This window comes from Protopterus annectens, chromosome 13.part0 (genome assembly GCF_019279795.1).
Source record: "Protopterus annectens isolate FY-2018-M chromosome 13.part0, PAN1.0, whole genome shotgun sequence".
Taxonomy (NCBI): domain Eukaryota; kingdom Metazoa; phylum Chordata; order Ceratodontiformes; family Protopteridae; genus Protopterus; species Protopterus annectens.
The window spans coordinates 1,186,928,006-1,186,946,625 of record NC_056747.1 but is presented as its reverse complement, the minus strand read 5'-3'; the positions used below and the strand labels follow the sequence as shown (position 1 = coordinate 1,186,946,625).

Genomic DNA, 18,620 nt, shown 5'->3' with positions numbered 1-18,620 from the left:
CCAATTTGGTTGTGGAATTAATGAGGATGGTGCTTGACAACAATTTCATTTTCCATAATGGGGAAATATTTAATCAGCGTAAAGGAGTGGCCATGGGGGCCTCCTGCGCCACCATCTATGCAAATGTGGTACTTCATAGATGGGAACACAGGTTCATTTTTGTTGCACCCTGGGAACAGCATTTGCTCTTTTATCGTAGATACCTAGATGACATCTGTATTCTTTGGGGAGGAACACAGGAAGATCTTACTAGTTTTTTAAATTACATTAACACCACTACTAGTTTTCTTCATTTTACGCACTCTGTCAGTGACACTGAACTCCACTACTTGGATGTCACCCTTTACAAAGACTATACAACTGAAGGGTTTCTATCAAAAATCTTCCGGAAGCCCACTTTTTCCAACTCATTACTGCACTATCAAAATTTTTACCCCCCCTTTTTTCAGAAAAAAGGAATAGTCAAGGGGCAACTAATCAGGACCTCCAGGATGTGTAGCGCTTTGGAGGACTTTAACAATGAAATTAAGGCATTGCATTCCATGTTTTTGGAACGTGGTTATCCCCATGACCTGCTTGAAACATTGACAGCGGAGGTAAGGGCATTGAGGGATTCTTCTTATGTGCCACTTCTTGGTAAAGGCTTGTCTACACCACTTTTATTGCCATTACAGTACACAGGGAAAGAATTTGTCTACACATACTGTAGTAATGCCTTTGAGATAGAGAGGGTGATTTCAAAATATTGGTCAATTTTAGCACTGCATGACGACTTTAAACACTCGCTCCCCATTAAACCAAAATATATTAGAAAGAGGGGTACTAATTTTAAAGAGCTTTTTGAGAGGAGATCCCAGGTTAAAGAAAGTAAACAACGGGTACAGACAGGGACTTGTAAATGTGGGGCCTGTGGTCAGTGTCACGCAATTTTGGATAAACCTGTCTTGCACCTTGAATCTAGGAAATTCAAACTTCAACAGCATGGTTATTTTTCTTGTGGTTCTAAGGGGGTGGTATATTTGGGCTTCTGCACAACCTGCTCAAGCTTTTTTGTAGGGAAAACGGAGAGGGAACTAAGAAAAAGGCTCTATGAGCACTTTTATGATATAGGAAGAAAAAAAGAAACCAATGCGTTTTTTAAGCATTCCCTCACTTGTCCCAATTTGAATTTAAAGTTTATGGTGCTTGAGCAAGTTTCCCCGGATCCCAGGGGTGGCGACTGGGAGGCCACCTTGGAATACAGGGAACTTATATGGCAGTTGAGGCTTGACGCAGGGAAACCACCCGGTTTGAATGATAATATAAGTATTAATTCTGTACTAGGGTTAAGAAGGGCAAGACTATAGGCTATGTTTATTAGGGCTCCTTTTACTGTTGTAGCTTACTGAATCCTTGGGTAGGGTGGTCTGTTGTTTTTGATAAAAAATCAGTAAGGCATTTTTTAGAACTATCATTTATGTATTATTTATTACTGCATCTGGTTTTTATTTAAAATGTATTTAACATTGTTCTAATGAATTGACTTAAAATATTTAATGATCTTGGCACTTAAAGTAAGCCCACAATCTAATTTTGGGCAATTTGATTTATTTAGTGCATTTTTTTATGAAGTGCAACATGTGATTTAATGTATTTTATTGATTTTAATTGATTTTAGATTATTCTGAAGTTTAAAGTATGTACTGTTCTTTTAACAATCTAATGACCACATTAATTAACTAATTTACTCAAGCACTACTTAAGTAAAGGTCTCAGAACATCTCACTGTTTTTACTTGAAAAAGCTCGGAATCTTCCGAGTGAAAGCGCTTGTTTGGATTTGTCTTTTCTACTTGTCTACTTTTTTGAATAAGTTTGGATTTGTCTTTTCTACTTGTCTACTTTTTTGAATAAACTAAAACTACATTTGGAGGCTTGAAGAAGCATTTTGTTCTGCCGAGTTGCCTGGAATTTATCTGTTTGAGAGTACCACATTATCCCTTTTTAAGCACAACCTTGATAACTGGATGGGAAACAGAAAATACACCCCTGGGATTCCACCTGTGTCCCTGCTGGACAGGGGCTTTGGGTACCGACTTGGCTAAATATGGGCTAAACTCTTGGCTAGACTTATAAGGGCCTCATGGCCAATAGCCTAGTAACTTCCTATGATCGTATGAGACTGATTCCTCTCTCACCTTTCTTTCCTTCTGACTTTTCTTTTTCTGCTAACTTCAGGGGCTTCCTCAGATCTTCTTGTTTTGTTGTTGCATTTTCCCAGTGTGAACATTAAAGAAGCAGTGGAGCCACTTAACAGTAAATCACTTTTAACACCACTTTTTGTCAGCACAAACCTTTAAGATAAATAGTAACACACATACTATAAGCAAGAGTGTTTCTATTTTCCTGGCAGTTGGTGATCAAGTCCAGACACTGTTACCTATTGTAAAAAAAAAAAAAGTTATGAATATCTACTGGGGCAGCAACTTGTTACATAACTGAATACTTACTGATTGGATTTATTCTCCGATCTGTAGACTCATCAATTAATTAAGTTGCTTTTGAAGAACCCAGGGGAAGAAAAAACTTGTGTGACTTTTTCATGATGCTGATACTCATTAGCGCTTAGCAAGTCATCACTGAGTGTTGTGCGGGGTCTACTTCACTTCAATGAAATCCCATTTCACTGACATTCATTTCACTGAGACCAAATCACCTAAAGTTCACAACACTGACAACTCATTTCACTGAATCCCATTTCACTGAATTGTAAGCTATAAACAATGTGGAAGTTTGTAGAGTACTGTGAGCCAAGTAAAAGGTATATGCCCTGTACCCACTGTAGTGTGACCTGGAGTTAGTATATATAGTTAGGGGGTGCTCCCTCATGTTGGGGTGGGGGGGGGCATAGCCCCCCCTAATTAGCTTGGTTTTATATTGTCTTTTTTGTTAAAAGGATATATAAGTAGTTTTTAAGTTGTGGAGAGAGGTAGCCATTCGTTTTGTGAGTTTGTTTGTGTATGTTTTTCCATTTAGTCTTGTGAAATTTAGCATTTTAAGCTGCCGGTGAAATGAGATTCAGTGAAATGAGTTGTCATTGTTTTGAAGTTTAGGTGATTTGGTCTCAGTGAAATGAATGTCAGTGAAATGGGATTTCGGTGAAGTGAAGTAGACCCGTTCTGTGCCTGCTTTGTTTTGTTTTCAGCTGTTGTTAAAATGTTTTTGATGTGGAAATAAATTATCTCCTGCTGAGCAAAATATATCTTAATAACACATCTTTTATTTCTGCTTAGGCTGCAGAGGTGAAAATTGCAACTCCAAGATCAGCAACAACTTCCAGTCCACGAGCACCAGCAACAAAAATCCCAGCAAAAACTACACCCAGCGCTGCAGTTCATAGAGGCTCCCCTGCAGCAGGTAAGGTTGGCTTATCAAATCTGGTGCAGCAACAACAGCCCCACTTATTGCAGCACTCGCTTGTTTGCAGCTCAACTTGCATAATACATTGTTAATACCCGGTTTCTTGCAAATTGTTTTGTCCTCTTATTTTTTTTTTCCCTTGTATCTAGAAAGCACTGCATCCTGTTTGACCCTTTTGTTCCAACCTTTTGGTATTTAAAAATAGAGGGAGAAGCAAGAGCAAGGGACCACAGTTATCTTTCAGTGAGAAGTCAGGAGTGTTTTTTTTTTCATTGCAGGTAACAGCCCTTTCCCCTTCAGCCTCTCCTGCTCAGCTGGTGAACCTGGGAATATTGAGGCAATGTTACAATTGCCTCATGTACACAGACAACCCTCTCCTCCTCCCACAAAACACAAATACATGCAAGAGATGCAACTATACGGCCAAACTGGAGGCTGAGCTCTCTCAACATAGGACTGGCAAGACCAGTCAGGAGGAGAAGGTTACCACACACACTATAGACCCAGTCTCACATAGTACCATCACAACCTCAAATCATACACATAAACACACAAAGACATACTCGGAGGCTCTGATCAAAAATCTACCAAAACAGCAGAGGCCACCAAAGCAGACACCCAAACAACCACCACCTCAGAACACAACACCTGCAACACATAGACCTCACAGTCAGAGTGTCAAACAGTCACAGCCCTTAAGGTCAAACACAATGCCAGACACACTAGTCATTGGTGACTCCATAGTCAGACACACTGACGTCCCGCTCACCAGACTGAGTAAGGAGAAGGTCATAGTAAGCTGCCTGTCGGGCGCTAGAATCCGCCACATAACGCAAGCACTCAGGTCTCTCAACAGCAGGTACAAATATGACTCAGTCATTGTCCACGCTGGTGTAAACGACCTGAGACATACCTCCTTGGACTACATGAAAAGAGACATTGAGGAGCTCTCTGATTATGTAGCCCAGGCGGGTATGACCCTGACCTTGAGCAGTATCCTACCTTCACCAAGAATGATGCCACAATGCAGAGATAAGATGATCAGCTTTAACAGTTGGCTTAAACACTGGTGTCATTCAAAGGGGATCCAGTGTCTGTCTGCCTGGGATGACATGCTGGACAAGCCACGCTGCTTCGCAAGGGACGGCTTGCACCTGTCACCCCTGGGATTCCGGATATTGGCAAAGGCTCTTGCCACCCCCATAGTGCCTTTTTAGGCAAGGCTCAAATTCTAAACCTACCACCCTAGAACACAAAAAGGAAAAAACTAAGGGTAATGCTGCTCAATGCCAGAAGTCTAAATCTCAAAATGCACGCACTCGAGGCCCTTCTCAGTATGGAGAACATCGATGTCTGTGCTGTGACAGAAACCTGGTTCAAGGCTCCTGAGAGCACCCCAGCACTATCAGGTTTTACCTCATATCATGCGTCCGGCCCCAAAATCCGGACAATACCAAGAAAGGAGGGGGGGTATCTATATTCATCAAGGACACCCACACCTCAAGACTGGTGGCAACGCACGATGCATCGGAGACCATCCAGGTGCAATTAACCATAGGCAAGACTGCTCTGCAAATTGTAGCATGTTACAGGCCACCCTCACAAACTCAGGAACCTCACATGGCCTTCCTGAAAACACTAGAGGGATAAATGTATCACCAAACACCATCATACTAGGTGACTTCAATTACCCTAATATAGACTGGGAACACTACTCAAGCCCAAACACCCTAGCCCAAAAGTTCCTGGAATTCATAAACTCAAATGCCATGGAACAACTAGTCACCATCCCCACAAGAGGAGATAATATACTTGATCTCATCATCACGAACATGGGAGCACAATGTTCAACACCGAAGTATACCCCTCGCTGGTGAGATCAGATCACAAACTAATCTCGCTGGAGGTCCTCATCCCACCCCACCTGAAATAAAAAGACCACAGTAAAGAACTTCGAAAGCCGACTTCACACTTCTAAAGACTAGTGTGGTCTCCTTTAAGGCCCCGAGCCGGCGGAAAACAGTACTCAAGCCGCTGAATCACTTACAAATGCCTTCTACCAGCACCTGCAGGACTGCATGGATAAGGCAATCCCAAGCAAAACAAAGACTCTTTGTACCAAAGGCAAGCGTCCAGTCTGGTGGACCCTAGCCATAAACAAACTCTACAACAAAAGGAGGAAGCTACTACAAGATAGAGCAAAATCCTTAAAAGGTAAGACACCCTTGATCACTATAAGTAAAAACTAAGAGCTCTCATAAAATCATCCAAAGCAAATTTCGAGAGAAAAATAGCTAAAGACTCAAAAGACAATCATAAGGCCTTCTTTAGCTATGTTAGAAACCTGGGAGGAAACTCCCAGATATGCTCAGAACTAGTTCAAAATGATGTGAAGATTACTGATCCTACAGACATTGCCAACATACTGGCTGACAGGTACAGTGCAAACTTCTCCCCCCCCCCAAAAGGAGAGATATCTATACCAAACGATTGCAGCCCCCCAAACATCTCCAACGCCCAAGTGAGAACTGCTCTCTCCAAAGCAAAAAACACAGCATCCATGGGACCTGATGGTGTCCCCGGCTGTGTGCTCCATGAACTCAATAAGGAATTAAACCCACAGCTAGGACAGCTGTTTAATCAAAGTCTTACCTCTGGATACGTACCCAGGGAGTGGCGCACTGCAACTGTGGTCCCACTTCACAAAGGCGGTGCCTCCGCCGACCCTGGAAATTACCGGCCCATTAGCTTGACAAGCCTTATCTGCAAAGCCATGGAGAGGATCATAATGGACCTCATAAATAAAGACATAGGGAATTTGCAGACTTTGGATCCAACCCAGTTTGGCTTTGTCAAGGGCAGATCATGCCTTTTGAACTTGGTTGATTTTTTCGAAACAGTCACCAAGGCCATTGATGAGGGAAAGGCAGTCCATACAGCCTACCTCGATCTGGCGAAGGCCTTCGATACAATACCCCACTCGGGTATCATTGAAAAACTCATCAGCTTAAATGTTAACCCATACATCACAAGATGGGTTGCAAACTGGCTGAGTGACAGAACCCACAGGGTCAGAGTTGCTGGCGCCATGTCAGACTCAAAGCCTGTCACAAGTGGTGTCCCACAGGGCTCAGTCCTGGGCCCACTCTTGTTTGGCATCTACTTTTCCAAGTACAAGCAAACACAGGAGGGTTATGGCTGACAAAGTTTGCAGATGACTGCAAACTGGGCCATAGTAGAAAACACATCTGATACAGATATCCTTCAGAAGGGTCTCACAGAAACGGATAACTGGTGCCAGAGCCACGGCCTAAAGTTAAATGCCAAAAAATGCATAGTCATACCCTTCGGGAAAAACAAGGTTACCCCTAGCTACCAAATAGGTGGCAATCCACTGAGCACAGAAGAAGTTATCAGGGACCTGGGGACCCAGGTTGATAGTAGTCTGTCATTCGACACCCATGTAGCTAAAGTAGTTAGGAAGACCTTCTACATTGCCCACCTCATCATGAAGGTATTCTCATCTAGATCAAGGGAGGTCATAGTCTCCCTTTACCCATCACTCATCAGACCAATGATTGAGTACAATGCCCCATTCGGAATGTATCTGACCCGACACTTGCAGCAGCTGGAGAGGCCACAAAGTTCCTCACCAAAAGGATAAAGGGTCTCAAAATCTGTCCTATGCTGCCCGACTGAAAGAACTCCAGCTCTATTCAGTCGCACTGCTTGCTCAGAGGTGACCTTTGCCTAACATACAAGGCCATGTCAAACCCAGATTTGATGAATATGCTTCACCTCAAAATCTAGATCCATCAGAGCCACAAGGGCGGAGACTTAAACCTCGACACGGCTATTAATAGGACGTGCTGGAGGGATAGATTCATCACCCAAAGACTCCCTATGCTGTGGAACAAAATCCCGGTATATGTGAGGCAGAGCACCTCGCTGGCCTTGTTCAAGAGAAATCTTGACCAATGGATGGGAGATCGCAGATATACCCCAGGGATTACCTCAGCGTCACTGCTCGACAGAGGCACAGCAAAATAATGGGTATAGTTCCCCATACTAAAGGGGTGGCGTAAGCCACAAAACGATGGGCTAGGCTTGTAAATGCCCTCGGGCAGATAGCCTAGTATGAACCTATGAACCTATGAACCTATTTAAAGTGCAACATCCAGTCATGCTGAGCTGCTGTGAGTGAGCTCTTCAGCATAGCTGTGATATTCAGTTAGAGTAATTGTACATGTTGGTCTGGTCTTGTGCCCCCTAAGTTCTTATGCCTTCCCTTAGGTGGTACTTCTGCAGCAGTACTTATATATACTTACTTCCTCTCCCTAGAATGGACAAGCAGATGTAACCCACTCACTACCATCACAGGCTGACTTGATCCTCCTGTTCTCAATCTACTACTGGAAAGTGGATCATCTGGGTCATAGTCTTGGCTCTAGCCATCTATGCCTTGGAGCCAGCTCTAACAATCCCAACAGTTCATATTTATTTCTCTAGTAATAACAGTCATTCTTTTTTCATATTTATTTCTCTAGTAATAGCAGTGAGTCTTTTTTCTTATTTATTTCTGTAGTGAGAATAGTGAGTCTTTTTTAGTGGTATATTTTAGAATTATCTGGAGCGTTTCTCCCCGGGCCTCCGCTGAAAACAGGCTCTGTGGAACCTAGTCGGACATTCCCGGTCAACAAATGTTAAATAAATAAAAATAAAAATAAATAAATTATGGAGTCACCACAAATGACTTGAATGTTTACTCTCACTGGCATCTTAACATGCAGTAGCTGTAAGAAAAAAAAGTATTGTGTGTGTTTTCTGTGAATTAATTACAGACATTTGATTATACTACTTAAAGAGAATGTTTATAGATTGTAATGTCTAGTACCAAGGCAGAGAGAAATAGAGCCCTGATTCTAGCCAAGATGGCTGGGGATCAATTAATGGCTCTGGCACTGGAAGAGTCAAGGAGGGAAGGAGTGGGGTGAATGAGTGTGGCTTGCTTTGCTTGCCTGTCTCAGGGGGGTGGAAAGCACGTATATGTCCTTGGGAACACTGAGACAGTTTGATTTCTACAGCCGAAACCAGGAAAACCACCTCCAGTACTTTGAGGTGGTGCTGTTTGCTGACAGTGTCACTCACAAAAGCCAGGAACAACCAGCACAGATACTCATTGCGGAACTCATTCCCATGCATAGCCAAACCATGTGCAAAGGGCAGCAAAACCAGAAAAACCTCAAACCTCCTCAATGGCTGCCTACCTGATGGTCCCTCTCAGTCAATTCTTGCCCTTAGTGATGAGGGAATATATACAACATTTGACTGAACTGGGGCTGGTGATAGCAGGCATCAAAGGCAAAACAAGCAGAAACAAGCTTCTAAAGACTTTGATGTTAAGGTTAAATTAAAGAACAAAGTCATAAAAGAGCATGGTATTTTTAAAGGTGAAAGAGGAGTACTCATAGTGCCTTTGTAATGAAGAGGATTAGGATTTAACATTTCAGGCTAGTCATTGAAGTTTAATGATGCTGTGGTTTCTGTTTATAATTTCCTGAATATTTAAATATTTGCTGTTGTATTTGTGATGATACATGACTGAATCATTCACTTGCCCCAGTAAGGGACACAATTACTGAACCATTGTAATCATTTTGAAGCAACTGGGGTATAGCCTAAAGATAGAGGAAAATAGTGGCAAAATGAACCTTTTTGTAACAAGAAAGCATGGCATGAAGAACAGTGCCCCCCCCCCCCCCCCCCAGAAAAAAACCTCTGATATAGCAGCAGTAACCTTATTAGAATTAACAGTTTATCCAGTAGTCATTGAAGTAGGCTTGGAGTGAGCCATCAAAATATGCTTCTCTTTCAGGTAGAAGACTACACCGAAACATTGCTATACTCATGTTTTAACTACTCTTTTATGTGTCCCATTCCCAAAGGCTTGAAGCCTTTAGTTGTTGAATTCTTCCTTGTTGCCATTTACAGTTCTTAAAATTCAAAGACCATTCCCTCCAATAGAATTTGGAGTAATATTTGACAGGTTGTGGCAGAAAATGTTCAGGTTATTAGATATTTGATATCCTGTCTAACATTTCAGGTTTCCTTGCCCAAATGTTGACATAATGACATACTGTTATGCTATTAGAAGAAGACGAGTATATCCAGCCCATTCAATGTTGGCAGTTACCCCATATATTGCCGAATAACCCCTCCATTTTCTATATATTCAAAACTCTTTTGAAAAAAATGTATCATATCGCAGTTTAAAATGTCATCCAGTAATGTATTCCAGTCTTATACCATCATTTCACCTGCTGATATTCTGTCATTTGCAACTTCTTTTGCCTTTATCCTTCTCATCCATTACTGTTATAGTTTCACTCTGAAAACTTTATCCATGTATTACCCTATTATTTTTCCTCTTAAAGATAATTCCTTTGCATTCATTCTGTTCTTAATAGCTGAGACCTTTCATTCCATTTATTTTATGTTTGTCTTCTGCACATTTTAAATATCAAGCTCTGTTTGTATGTAAGACCACTCATCAGCAATTGTACCTAGTAGCTCAAGTAAGATCTCACATTGAGAGCAGCAGCTTCTTTTATGTTGATGTTGAATCTTCCCCTTTTACTGCATGTCCCAGATTATCTGCCATTGTTGCAGTTGCCTTATACTGTCTGTTTGGTACAGTTATTACATCCAGAGCTTTAATTTCCTCCATTTCTAACAATGTATTCCCCATTTTATACCTTATTTTTGTATCTATTGGAATTAACTGGGTGACTTTCTGTAATGCATTTAACACCAGATTCAATCTATAATAAAAATATCATAGAAAGTGAACATCCCTTATATACTCCTGAATGCTGAATTGTACTGTCAAAGTAATGACCACTTATGTAATATTATGAAGCATGAAATAATATATGCATTATATTAAAGATCTAACAGATTTCACTGTCACTAATAGTAAAAAAAGTGTACTGCCTTTCTGCCATATCAGAAGTATAGAAAGCACTAACAGCACATAATGCTGGATCATTCTTGAGAGACTGTGTATTTTGTTTTGATAGAAGCATATAATTATTTGAAAATTTGGTTAGCAGATGACAATTTCCAACACCTGATAAACCAGAACTGTCAAAGTTACACACATATTTTGTAGTCTACGTTAAATAATGCAGAAGGGTGGTGGTTAGCTATCAGTATTTTCTTTCACTGGCTTTAAAATTATAATATTTTTTGCTAGTGATAAAAATGGAGGTCTGCTGTAGTCCCAGGATGAATTAAGTATTGAATGATCTCAAACGAGGAGTAATTTGTTTTGATTTTTTTTTGGAAACTTGTCATAAAATTAATTTGGGAATCTGTTAGGACTAGGAAATTTATTGTCCAGTATTTCTTCAATAGTCTTTTGTATTAATTGGCCATCTATAGTAAAAACAGGGAAAATGACATTTACTTGCACATGTTCTGATTAAAATTTATGTGACTATTGTCATTATCATTAATCCCATAAATTTAGTCAGAATATTTGGAAGAACTGTTACTTGTTTTAGTTGGGTTGGAAAACAAACAATAATTATTTTGGAAGAGGTATGAAAAACATTTCCCATTCCATCCTGTTTTGCTCCATGTTACATTTTGTCCTGTAAACTGTGTTACTCAGACAATTTAAAAATACTGTAGTTGAGTAATTATACTTAAATAGTTTTCAAAATTCACTTCAATAAGATTCTCTGATATTTGTAATTTCATATATATTTAACACTTGATCAGTGTTGCTTTTTCCCCTTCTTAACTGCATATGTTAATTGTATTAAATTGTCCAATATTATTTAAACACTGCTTATATCAATGAGTATTAATTATAAAAAGAAATACAGAATTTATATTGTACCAACTATTCCAGGTTATAAAGTATACTCGTGCAGCTTATCAAAGTAGACTTCTTTGTAATCATTAATTTTCACCACTGAATCTTTTCTTCTTATTTAGCCTATCTCACCCTTATTTTTAACCATACAAAGTCAATGTTAGTATTTTCCAGTGGATCACTTACCTTTTCATTTATTATTTAACTTTAAATTTATATGTGTAGTAAGCTTATGTATGACCTACTATACTTCAATGGATTTGTTTGCTATTAACCTGTGTTGATATTGTCTGTTTCCTGTGTATGTTTTAAGATGCTTTTTGTAAGGAAGTTGTTTATTAACTTGTTCTGATTTTAAAGGGAAGCTTATTCCATATACATACATTCAGAAGAACTGCCAGGTATAATAGATGGAAGTAATAGCGTTCTATCATAAAGGCTACTCTGTCTATATTATCATTGAATATAAATGGCCTTACAGGTGAAGACAAAGTCCATATCCATAATCAACAGTTTCCAGTTTCTCATTTTTTCTGTTGTATTTTGTTTAGTGTCTTCCATCATATCCTTGATTGCCATAACAGAGTAATCACTTTCTACTTTGATTTATAACCTTCTGCTAAAATTATGAGTATGTGTCTTAACTGCATAGCTCTGAAGTATCCATTCAGAGCTCTGCAGTTAAGATCACAAATATTGGTATTACTGAGCCAGTTCATTTGTGGGTACATAGTTTACTGTTATATGTAGCCTTTGTTTTATCTTCATTAGTTTTATATCCAAGAAAGACTTGAAACTGTCTCAAAACATTCAATAACACTGAAATGTCATTTTCTTTATTGATCAAGTACAAAATAATATCCTCTGCAAATAGATAACTTTTCATGATTATCATACCAGTTATATCACTGAATTTGTGAGCCACTTATTTTCTTTGCTAATAGCTCTAAATGTAAAGCATATAAAAACACAAAAAGAAAAATCTAGCAAAGCTAGACTTTCCACTGTGTGATATCTTAAACCTCTTGTATTAGAGGTGGCATGGGATATATGCAAATCACCCTTTAAGGATACTAGGTGTTTCAGCTAAGTGGCAATTCTGAATGTCCATGACTTTTTCTTTTAAGTTTATTTATGGACAATTTCGGGTGAATAAAGCCAAACCCCACTAGCTGTGGATATGCATGTTTCTATCTTCTTATGGCATCATCAGCAGAGCATAAGTGCAATGTTTGGCTAACATTTGGAGACACAGGGTTGCCATACCCAACTGATATCCATAAACATTAGGGTGACTGCAAAATATCCCAACTAACAAACTATAGCAATGAGTAAAATGGAACAGTTGGTTAAAAACACAAAAAGAAAAATCTAACAAAGCTAGACTTTCCACTGTGTGATACCCTAAATCCATTATATTAGAGGTGACATGGGATATATGCAAATTACCCTTTAAGGATATCTGGTGTTTCAGCTAAATGGCAATTCTGAATGTCCATGACTTTCTTTAAGTCTATTTATGGATAGATTCAGGCCAAAAAAGCCAAACCTCACTAGCTGTGGATATGCATGTTTCTGCCTTCTTATGGCATCATCAGCACAGCATAAGTGGAATGTTTGGCTAACATTTGGAAACACAGGGTTGTTGTACCCAACTGATATCCATAAACATCAGGGTGACTGCAAAATATCCCAACTAACAAACTTTGCATTATCCTATGCCACCTCTAATACAAGTGGTTTAAGGTACCACACAGTGGAATGTCTAGCTTTGCTAGAGTTTTCCTTTTGTGTTTTTTAACCGATTGTTTTTTCTGTGTGATCTTTTTACTCATTGTTAAAGCTTATAAAAAGGGAAAAGGACACCCCTGTCTGGTCCTTCTGTTCAATTACAGCTTGTCAGAGAGTAATCCTCCTACCTTAATTCTTGCCTGCTAATAAACCCTACCATTCTTTCAGGGAACGCAGATGCTTCCATTGTTCTACGTATAAAATTCCAGATGACTTTATTAGATGCTTTATCTGGATCAAAATGCACAAATAACAGCAGTATTTTCTTATATTCTGCTTCCCTCTGGTTTATCATCTGTTAATATTCTCAAAGGTTTGTCCCCCCCCCAACAAAACCACAGTTATCCATATCTATCAGTTTTGGCAACCAGTTTGCCATTCTCTTAACTGTGAATTGTTAAGCCTCATCTTCCTGTAACCTTGACATAATTAAGTCTTCAGTAAATATTTCCATTTGTGCCTTTTCTTTGTTTCCAAATTCCTCTGCTTTATACAGATTTTCATAAAATGTCCAAAATATCTCTTAATACCTCCATAGGATCTTTGGCCATTTTTCTTATTATAGGCGCCCTAAGTTTGGTGACAACCCTTTCCACTTTCTATTACCTAAGCCATTGTGCTAAACGTTTTTGTGATCTGTATTTATTATCAACAAAATAATTGCTTAACAGCTGCCTTTCTAAACTCAAACATATTATCAAAATGCTCCCGTATTTTCTCTTTAGGCCTCTGCAGTTGCCCCTCTTTTTCTTGTTCTGTCAGATTCCCCTTATTCTACAGTATGTTAATCTTTGTCACCCACTCTACCTCCTATTGCTTTTTTCCTATATCTCTTTCTGTTTTGTTTGTATCGTATTTTAAACTCCATTTTCATTTTGTCCCACTCATTGGCTGTAACTTCTGAAATCTACCTTATTTTAAACTCCATTTTCATTTTATCCCACTCACTTCTGAAGAAAGTTCTAGCTTCCTTAATAATGCTCAAATATAGTTTCCACTTATTTCTTAACTGCATCTTTTTAGCACGTAAGTAGTAAAGTACCAGTGTCACATTTTTACTTTATTACCTTGTATCTTTGTCTTTGTTTTTAATCAACACATGATCAGAAAATAATTATATGTGTGTCAAAGCTTTTAGTTAAAAAATGCTCTTGTAAAATATGAATTCTATCCAGTCTAGCCCAGTTATTTTCTCTTGGTAAGGAAAAATTCCTTCCTCCTATGTAAAGTCTGTCTGATTTCCAACTTTTGAATTCACATTGCACTTACCAAATTTACTTCTGTACTTTTTCATAAATCTATCTTTTTTGTTATAGTTATCTTTCTAGGTTTCAGATACATGCATACTATTGCTAATGGATTTCCAGTCCCCACTTATAAATAGTTCTCCCTGCTGAAATATGATTATTTCTCCCAACTTTTTAAACTGTATAATGTTTGTGGCAGAATATAAACGTGCCATCATAATCCCCCTCTCTTGCCATTAGCCCTTTACCACCACCAATCTATCATTATTGTTTTTTTCCTCTTATCACTATTGGAGCCCCTCTAGTAATTTGTATTATTACTTCCCTTTTTTCTTTGTCTCTGATATTCTGCTGAATGTCCATCCTGAAATCTTTGTTGCCAAATTCAAATGCTCATTTATATCCAGATGTGTCTCTTGCTACATAGCTATTTCTACCCTACATTTCCTAACATAAGTCCGTACTCATTACTTTTTGTCTATATCTGTAAGCCCATTTGCATTCCATGATAATATGAGCACAGTAACCATTATGATAGAAAGCTATTACTCCGACCTATTATATATGACATGTCTTTTGAATGTGTATTTCCAACTCTTGACTTGAAAGCATACACTATATTTAGAATGCCAGTCTTTAAAGAAGTTGCTTCTTCTCATCTTTGTTTGAACTTATGTCACAGTTTTCCAGACATTTTGCTTCAATGAAAACAGACAAAATACTAAATAAATATCAGAACCACCATCCCATTTTAACTTACAACAAACACACAACACTATGCATTTTTTTAGGTTTACTTCTTCAGATAGGAGCAGTTGATCAAACCAGTAACTGGACCTACAAGTACTGCCTAACTTAAAATGAAGGATTCCCAGCTAAAGAGCATGTTAGAGATTGTGTTCCCCCTTACACTGATTGCTGTATGCTCTTTTCTTATATGTGTTCCCCTCTCAGATGTGAAAACAGCTTGCATGCTTTCAGTAAGCATTAACTTTCTGCCCTAAGAAGAAGTACACTGGCTACCTGTAAATAAACTAAATTGTGCTGTGTTCTGTTAGATGCATTAAAGTACTGACTGCTAGGGAGGCTACTGTTCTTATTCACCTCTCATAATTTCAAACATTATTTATTTTTCACGGAACTGCTTGCCAGTGTGCCATTAAGTGTTACAGTTCTCTCAGCAGAGTAATAAGTACTTTCAAGAGTAATTGTCTGCATCTACAGATTGCTTAACTCCCAAGTAAAAGGCAGTCATCAATAAGAAAAAAAAAACAGCTAACATCTTTGCAGATGCATGAAAGAATCTTTACAATTTTGATGCAGAAAACAGTGTGCAGAAATCCCATAGCCACTGTTTGCATGTGCAAGCGTCCCACTAAGAGCATCTGCTAATGAAAATAAAATCTAATAACGTTGCAGATGCAGTAAGCCTACCATTTCTATGCTTTTCATCATTTTGTCTAATTTTTCAAGTATGTTTGTTTAAAAAATGTGCCTGTAGCTTAAATCAATGATAAGAAACAGATGCTTGGTGCCAGAGCCATGGGCTCAAGCTCAGTGCCAAGAAATGTATAGTTATCCCCTTTGGGAAAAAACATGTACCCATGAATTACCACATAGATGGCAGTACACTAAACACCGAAAGTGTGATAAGAGCCTTAGGGACACAGGTGGACAGTGGTCTCACCTTCGATAACCACATCGTCACAACAATCAGGAAATCCTTCTATGTGGCACACCTCATCACTAAGGGCTTTTCATCCAGGAAAAAGGAGGTAATTGTCCCACTGTACTCATCCCTCATTAGACCCATTATGGAATACAACGCCCCGTTTGGTATGTACCTCTCAAGACATCTGTAACAACTGGACAGGCCGCAGAAATACCTCACTAAAAGAATCACAGGCCTAAAGGAGATGCCCTGTGCTGACAGTCTAAAAAACCTCCACCTGTACTCTGTCACATATCGTCTACTCAGAGGTGATCTTTGCTTAACATACAAGGCCATGTCAGACCCACAGCTGTTGGACATGCTACACATAAAGAAATCCCAATCCCTCAAAGACACATGCTCCAGGGATCTAAACCTTGTCATCACAATGAACAAAACATGCTGGAGGGATATGTTCTTGACCCAGAGACACCCCATACTCTGGAATAGACTGCCCATACATGTCAAGCAGAGCGCCTGTTTGGCCGACTTCAAAAGGAACCTTGACGATTGGATGGGAGAAAGGAAATTCACCCCAGGGATCACGTCAGTCGTCCTGCTAGACAGGGGTCCCGGGAAGCAAATACTGTGGGAAGAAATAGCCAGGGAATTGTTATGGCTAGGCTTCTATAGCCCTAGGGCCGATAGCTTAGTACCAGCCTATGAACCTATATTGTGCTGGGCATCCTCCCTTGTAAACCTAGGAAAAACTACTGTCTTAATATTACGTATATCAGTACACTTTTACACCCTACCCCAACAGCCCAAGATCACAGCATTATGTTAAATTTAATTTCGTTAAGACCACCTTTTCTTATCTTGTTAGAGTATAAAGCCTGTACATCTTACAACTAAAAAAGTACTTGCTTGCTTTAGCATCTTCTGCATATACAGTAGCCACTGATAAGACTCTCCTACCTCACATTTAAAATACCCCTGAATGCACATTATACAAAACAGCTTTACAATGTAACATGTGATTTACATCAAGATTTTTATACAAATATTAATGAGCAAAAGTGGTTTACCAGCAATTACTTATTCATTCCCTCCAGAGTCTTTCTGAATATTAATGACATAAAGTGGGGTATATCCTTTACAGTTCTCTCACAAGTTTAACAAAATCAGCAACATTACTGTCTTTCTTAAACTCCTTTTCTTGGAAAGCCACATTTCACATACCTATTCCCATACCTAGTGGGATTGAAGCTTGTATTCTCCCATTTATTTACTAATTTAGTGTTGCTGGCCTTTTTCCTGATCATCCCCATCTTCAGACACCAGTCTACAGTTCAAGTCCGAGGTACAACTGATTCTTCACTCCTGTGTTTTGTTTTCTGTCTCTCAAGTATTTTCATTTGCAACAATGGAAAAAAGTTTCACTGGCAAAGTCTCTGTATGGCTTTGTGTTCAGAAAAATGAGAAGTAGAGTCCCTTCTGCTGGCTGGCTCACTGTTTGTAGAATAAATTGCTTTAGTTTCTCCTTAGCCTTTTCTGCATCAAAAATATCCATGTTCCTCCAGAAAAAAGTATTCCGAAGATGGTTAGATATAGCATTCTGAATCTCACATCTGCCTCTTGACAAAACTAGCTTATAATCTGCCTGGTGTACAGTGGCTAGTCATTTTCCACAATACTCTCTGTTGGCCCCAATTTTTAAAACTTTTTCCTTTAAGTCTTACTTTTTCTTGGGATCATTTCTTTTTTCCTACTATGATTACATCTTTACTAATTAAAGTATTGGCTGTTTTCAGACGGCTAGGTTTGGAGCATACACATAATGTGAGCTTTCAGTTAACGAATCCTGCTGTGGGACACAAGTCTAATTTCTTAACTGAACTTTCATAAAATTAATAGTTTGTTCCTTCTAGTTTCCCTGGTAGAGCAGAAAATCTTAGATATTCTGTAGTCCTATCTCGCCTTCATTCTTACACATGGGTTGAGAGCCTCAGCTCTGACTCGGCCTCAAAGTCTTCTAGTTGGCTCGTGGCTAGGTAGGTATCCCATGGTGCACCAGTACAATCCCCAGATCTCGTTTGCCATGTTGACGAGTTCGGATGTGCTTCTTCTTGGCCGTGGCTAAGTCTAACACATTTTGATAATATTTTGACAAAAATTGCTGTTTTTCATATTCAGATAGCTTCTGATAACTGTTATTAGAGTTCTTTGGTAGTTTCATAGTTTTCAAGTAGTTCTTTCATGGTAAGTATTTCTGAGAATAGTTGGCCGTTGGCCTTATCATTCTCTTGGTATCCTGTGTGCCAGTTAGTTTCTTCACTGGGGTTGTGTATATATATTTTTATACCCCAAATTTCATATTGTTGATATTACTGTTTGCAGGCGCCCTTTGCGCATAGTTTAGACTGTGTGTGCATATTAGATAAGTTTCTCTGTATATTCAGATTTAAAATAAATAGATTAAAATAAATACCTTGCTTGCGGGGCTCCGCTTATTGGTTTTTGCAGTTCGAATGGGAGTTTCCTTATACCTTCGTTCTCTTGTTTTGCATTGTTAGAGATTGTATTTTTTTCTCTGGTGTGCGTGTGATTCTTTCCTTTCTATGTATGTTTCAGTTAGAGGACCTAGATTT

The 18,620-nt window shown here is 39.0% G+C and overlaps 1 protein-coding gene across 9 annotated transcripts in view; it reads left to right on the top strand.

Moving 5' to 3' along the window:
- Positions 1 to 18,620, top strand: part of MAPT (microtubule associated protein tau) — a 1,213,302-nt gene that overhangs the window by 896,049 nt on the left and 298,633 nt on the right. For all 9 annotated transcript variants that reach the window (XM_044055189.1, XM_044055186.1, XM_044055188.1 and 6 more), the window contains one exon: positions 3,272 to 3,395. In XM_044055189.1, the coding sequence (XP_043911124.1) occupies positions 3,272 to 3,395 (124 nt within the window). The remainder of the gene's footprint in view (positions 1 to 3,271; positions 3,396 to 18,620) is intronic.